Raw genomic sequence first — 6,524 nt, forward strand, 5'->3', positions numbered from 1 at the left:
CTCTCCATGTGTCATCCGTGCCTAATTAGGAAAGAACAGTTACATATTTTTTTACGAGTCATATTAATGTAGCAGGCCAGTGGTAATCATAATGTCCATGAAATCAGCTTCCTCTCTCTCATATTTTTCTATTGCATTTTTCAAGTTGGAACTCTAACCAATTGAGTGATGATTTCAAATAGATAATCACATAACTTTATCATCAACAGATGAACATCGAATTAGCATTTTTTTTTTTATTGGAAACACTCTAATTGTGATTTTTAGTGCATCGTGCGATATCGCCTTTGCGTACGGAAGGGGTGGCGTTGGGGGTTCTGCGCACTGCGCCAAGGTCTCTTTCAGTTGTGGGCATGCGCAGAACCAACAACGCTATCCCTTCCGTACGCAAAGGCGATAGCGTACGATGCACTAAACCTCTCTAGAGAGTTTTAGTGTATCGTACGCTATCGCCTTTGCGTACGTAGGGGATAGCGTAGTGGTTCTGCGCAGTGCGCGAAGCTCTCTTTATGTTTTGCGCGTGCGCATAACCACCAACGCTATTCCTTACGTACGCAAAGGCGATAGCGTACGATCCACTAAAACTCACTATTATCTCTGGTGCCAATGATAAATTTTGCTCTCACAATTACCTACAGTTATACGATCTTGTGTAGGTCGTATGTAGGTCTAGTTATCTTGTGTAGGTCTGAAACCAACTATTCCAGGTACAGCTAGAGACAGCCGGTGCCAAATACAGTGCCTCATTTACCCCACCTTAAAGTAATGTCTTTTCGGGTGGTTTGACAGGCTCAAGAGCAAAACTCAGCACAGCGATATATACAAGTTATGTGTGCAGAATAACGGGGTATTCCTAGTTAACATTTCGTATTCCGTACCTGTTTGGTGGGAACTTTTGCTCCTCCCCCCTGTCCCGCACAAAAGCGTCTAGCAACACAACACAACACAAACACAAAATAAAGCGCATAAGCAGTGCGAAAGGTATACTTTGCAGTGCTCTTGCACAAGCTACTCGGGTTAATCTTCGCCTTTTTAGTTCGCGCTTCGCGTCGCATTTTTAGGTGTTTGTGTGTCATATCCCCCTCGTTCCCTGAGTACCCATTTGGGCATTTCCGAAAAAGCCGAACAAAAAACGTTCAGGTGTAACTTCGGGCTGCAAAACCGGCAGTACCCGATCGGGTATGGATTGGTTTCCACTCCTGCCAAAGGAGGGAGCCATCGCATCTTCTCTTACGGCCAAAATGTGCATTTCTGAGTAATTGTAGACTTTGTGAACCTACGGGCCTACGGCCACTAGTGAATCCATCTGAGTTTGTTCTACTGCCCCAGAAGTCGGATGCGACTTTTATCTTCTTTCTGGCAGCCGACTTTTCCTTTCGGCACACAATCGGGTACTTCGGGTCACTTGTCCGTTGTTATGCCGATGTGCATGTTTCAGTGCTCGTGATTTTCACATTTTCAGAGAAGATTTTACGGTCGAAGGGATTCATCTCAATGCAGCGATATGTCTGAATCTGGAGACAAAACTTCACATTTTCATGTGCTGTTGTTGGCCTGTTGCTGACTGAAACACCGATACCAGCGACTTTGAACCGAATATTCCAAGCCACAGGAGGCGGCACCAGCTGCAATCTGTAGCACACTTTACTGAAAAAGATATGACCCATGAAGTAAGCGCATGAACTTGATGGTCCCCAAAGAGCACGCACGTATACTTGTCTCGGGCGCTGTCATTCCCCTGGCCAATGACTGCATGACAGGAGATAGGCGCTTTCCACGCCGGGACTGGGAGGTGACACGGGTTCGAATCCTGTCACCGGCTTTGCTGTCTGAGGTTTTCTCTGGGTTTTCAGAAGACTTTCCAGACGAATGTCGGCACAGCTCCCCTGAAGTCTGCCCAGGACGCACACTAACCCCCTGTCCCCCACTCCTTCCTGCAGCCCTCTCTCCATCTGTCCACGTCTGTACGCCGCTCATAGCCACAGTTGCTTCGCGGTGCTAACACAAAAATAATAATAATAATAAAAAAAGCAAGAGATAGGATCTTTGAATTAAGAAACGCACTCCACTTTGTAGGCATCCCTGGTCTCTCAGAAGAACAAAAACAGAACAAGCTGTACCACACTCAGCCTGTTTTAAATTCGTTCCGATGAATTTATTAAAATTTTTTCTCGATTCCGTGTTAGCGCCGCGAAGCAACTGTGGCTATGAGCGGCGTACACATGGGGACAGATGGAGGGAGGAAATCAGGAGGAAGAGGGGGTTAGTATGCGTCCTAGGCCGACTTCAAGGGGAACTGTGCCGACATTCGTCCGGAAAGCCTTCGGGAAACACAGGGAAAACCTCAGAGAGCACAGCCGCTGGTAGCATTCGAACCCACCACTTCCCACCACCTTCAGCAGGACCTTGGCTACCATCCAACGAGCCGGACGACTTAACCCACTCAGGCACGCCGCTGGTCAATCTATTTGAAGCTTCTAAGACCCCACAACTTCTAGTTGGAAGAATAAATGATTCCGTTTGGAGGACAGTGCTGTCCCGCATACATAGCTCAACAATATCTCTTAACCAAACCGAACCCGGTGGAGCTGAAGAATTTCATTCTCGCTACACCACAAAGCCTTGCATGCTAGACTTCGACATTTATACGGGCCAGAACACTGGATGGAGAGTCAAACAGAGAACGGGCTTAACGATGAATTGAGGCTTTGTATGTATTTGTCCCTTCTATGTTGTTCCAGTCTCAGAACAACAGTTCTTTCATGTTCAGCAGAGAACGAACTCTTTGGGGCCATTGTCAAACTCCTTCAAGGGAAAACCAGGGTTCGCTGCGTGAAATGGGACGTGTTTCTGTGCCTTCTAAATCGCAGTCGCCTTTTCGACTTTCATAACCTCCAAGACCTGTAGTACCGAATCGGGTACCACGCAGTTCTTCCTTGCAATTTGATATATCGTTCTCTATTTTTTATTTTTTTTTTACCTCATTGTGTTCGATACTTTGAGCAATAATAAAGTGATTTCACTGAAAATCTTTCCTCGCAGGTCTGAGGAGGATATATCTCCGCCACTTGACACCTGTTCTGCGGTACATACAATTTTCAAGTTAAATATTTTCTTTCCGTACATACATATCGCTCTATGTCAACCACGGAGGGCTGCATCCTGCCAGTGTGTCCCAGGTGCAAAGATTTCCTCGGTACGAGTGAAATAACAAATAAATTATCTTTATTTCTCCGGTCAACGTCCCATCTTCCACTCGGCGGTCCTTTTTGAGAGTGTGCCTGAAACAAGCATACAAAATAGTACACAGAAAATATTTTAAAATGAACTAATGTTTAGTCCATACCTGATCATCAATTGGTGACACGACAGGATCCTCAACCGTAGTAACCGTAGCCGTGACCATAGCCATGGCCGTAGCCGTGGCCGTAGCCAAGACCACCGTACCCATAACCTCCATGGCCAAGACCATAGCCATAGCCTGCACCGTATCCCAGTCCGTAACCACCGTAGCCGTGGCCATAGCCGTAAGCACGAGCTCCGTAACCATAACCGTGGCCGTACCCGTAAGCTGGAGCAGCGTGGACCGTCTTGGAGACATGGACGGATGCAACTGGGGCGGCATAGCCATGGCCGTAGCCATGACCGTGACCATAGCCGTAGGCGGGAGCAACATGGCCGTAGGCAGCCACAGCAACTGGGGCCACTGCAGCATAGCCGGCCATGGCAGCGGCGACGAGGCCGAGGAAGGCGACAACGGTCTGAAAACAGGGATAAACGTGAAAGCCTCAGTGAGTAGAAACAAAAATACCATGCAAACACTTGCACTATCAAGTACATGTGTGTGTTATACATTGCTGTCAATCATGAAGCTAAAGGAAAGAGCGTACAGTGCGTTTTAGCTCAAACTACGATCGCGATCTGGTGGTCCTCATAAAACATAGCCTTTGTTCTTTGTTATTGCTTTTGTACAATTCACCATTACTGTGTGCAAGTTGTCGGGGTTGAATGCATGCAGTTTAAGAAAAAGTTATGAAATTTGTTTTTTTTTCTCTCTCTCTCTTTCTCACTGACATTTCTCGGAGAACCACCGGGGTTAGCGTTGCAAAAGTTCATCTTCATGTGTCCACTGGTAACCCTCGTAGAATGCTCAGGCTGTATCGAGTCAGAGTGTTGTTCCCCAATGTTACGTGGCATGCCGCCTCGCAAGCGAGAACTCACAGTTTTAAAGGTACTTTAACTTGGATATTTGGTTAGCTTTGTGTATAACTATTGAGGATATTCGAGCAATGGGTAGGTGGTGGTGGTGGTAGTTCTAATGAAAGAGCTCGCCGTTGTCGGCCTCACGTGGTGGTGGTGGTGGTGATGATGGGGCTTGCCGTTGTCGGCCTCACGTAGGTGGGCAACGTCACGACTGACGCCCTGGGGGAATATGCGTCCTGGGCCGACTTCTAAGGGAACTGTGCCGACATATGTCTGAAAGCGTCTGAGGAAAACCCAGGAAAAACCACAGACAGCACAGCCGGCACCGGGATTCGAACCCGGGTACCTCCCAGTCTCGACGTGACATGGCCAGCACGCACAGAGTATCAGCTCTGGCGATGCAGCGGTGAAACAACCAATCATCATCACCAAAATAACTTTTTTTTTAAAAATCTCTGCCTCTTATTTTTTTCGCCAATATCCCTATCACCATCAATATCAAGGTTGTTTTTTTAGATCTTGTTTCTCGAGCACATCGAAACGGTTATTTACCTTTGTCAGTCGCAAAAATTGACGTAAATACCAGTCTGAGGAAATTGTGCACATCCCTAGAATGTCTATCAGGAAACTCATGGGAAACCTTGGATACTAGAGCCAACTAGGGTTCGGATTCTTTGTACATGCAGTCTTGAAGTGAAGACAGAGAACTGTCCACGCCGTGACACAGCTGGTTCTTGATACCAATTATATGCGAGAACCAGAATTGTGGCACTTATTTACGCTCAATTCCCCACGCTCGAGTGTGGGGCAATCCAGAATCCGAATGGACACTTGGTACCCTTGATGAGTTTGTAAGGCTTGGGGTGCATACTAGAGGCGCATTAGAGGAGTACAATGACCAGCATTTTGGCTGAGTGACTAAGGTAACTGCTGTCCATGCCAAGATTGGGAAGTCACGCGGGTTGGAATTCCACAACGAGTTTTGCTGTCTGGGTGTTTCCCCAGTGGTTTCCGCGCAAAATATCGGCATATTTCCCTATGAAGTCGTCCCTAGACATCCCCCTTCGAGCAGCATGCCTCCGCGTGGCCTGCGGATCTCTCGGCCAAAGGTGGTGTCCGGACAAAAAACACAGTTGAGCTGAAGGTGCGACCAAAATAGTGGGGGCCTGAAGTACATGTGACCGGAATATTTCGTTTTGAAACAGTCGCGAACGTTAGAAAATGAAGGATTTTCGCAACCGGCTGCGCGCTCCCGGCTGAATTGAAGCAACAGTGTGCGAACCAACGTCACTGAAGTCGGTTATGAAGGCAGGATGTCCGTCACAAAATGCGGTCTTCCGACTAGCAATCTGCTGCAGAACAGTCGCTACAAACATCTGCTTTCATGTTTTCGGTGGTATCGGATTGCAACTAGCCTGGTGACGCTGTCAGATTGGGAATCTCGCCGGAAATGCCAATTGCGTCACCGGAAGAGGTGAAGCTGAGAAGGGCCGTTTCAAACGGAAGCAGGCAGTTGGTTTCGAATTCGATGTTTTTGACGTTTGATGAAAAAAAAAAAAAAAAAAGAAAGAAAGAAAACGAACGAATTTTGTGAAACTTTTTTTTAGGATTCTCTTCTTGGAAGGCTTCTCCAAGTGGATATCACATTAATTTTAGAATTACGAATCCCTCGCGGACACCACCTTTAACGCGTACCTAAAAAGAGTGCAAGACAATCTTGACAACGTTACGACACCGTGTTGTATTAAGAGCGCGACCCTGTCATTGCGTCAGCAATTCATTCAGCATCTGGCTTACAGTATCAAAATTTCTCCAAAAAGCTTCGTAAAGTTCGCACTACCATGGAGGCAAACGACTTGCGAGCGGCACCCACCGAAAGGCGAGTGGTCGACACCGACTAAGACGGTATTATGTGCAAGTGATGTAAGGAACTCACCAGAGCCTGCATGTCTATTGTCGAACTGGTGTGCGAGTTCAATATCGAAGCAGCTTCAGTCACCCAACCTTATATACTCGTACGTCTTGACACCCCTCGGTCACGTGACACTGAGAGAAAAAAAAAAGGGGGGGGGGGGTCCCAAATTTGTAGGTCACTCACGGCTCATTTTCAGCGTAGTGAAACAAAAAATAGGAGTCAACGAGTTAGGTGTGGCCGTTTCCGATACAACCCTCTCATTGTTAGTGTACAGCAAGAAAAAAAGAACGCCCTCAAGGTTGCAACAGGACGAAAGGGTGGCCCGTTCTGATTTTGTTCGTCCGTTTTGAAACAAAAGTCTCCCTTTAATGGGCGGGCTTGTCTCTACTATAAGCCCTGAGTAGCC

General features: G+C 47.1%; 1 protein-coding gene across 1 annotated transcript; it reads right to left on the reverse strand.

Moving 5' to 3' along the window:
• Positions 1-3,377: 3,377 nt before the first annotated feature.
• Positions 3,378-6,151, reverse strand: LOC135392512 (keratin-associated protein 21-1-like). The gene is made up of 2 exons (XM_064623219.1): positions 6,140-6,151; positions 3,378-3,761 (listed from the first exon to the last, which is right to left on the reverse strand). Exons 1-2 carry the CDS (start codon positions 6,149-6,151, stop codon positions 3,378-3,380), a joined length of 396 nt encoding a protein of 131 aa, XP_064479289.1.
• Positions 6,152-6,524: the final 373 nt, after the last annotated feature.

The sequence above is a fragment of the Ornithodoros turicata genome, chromosome 4 (genome assembly GCF_037126465.1).
Source record: "Ornithodoros turicata isolate Travis chromosome 4, ASM3712646v1, whole genome shotgun sequence".
Taxonomy (NCBI): domain Eukaryota; kingdom Metazoa; phylum Arthropoda; class Arachnida; order Ixodida; family Argasidae; genus Ornithodoros; species Ornithodoros turicata.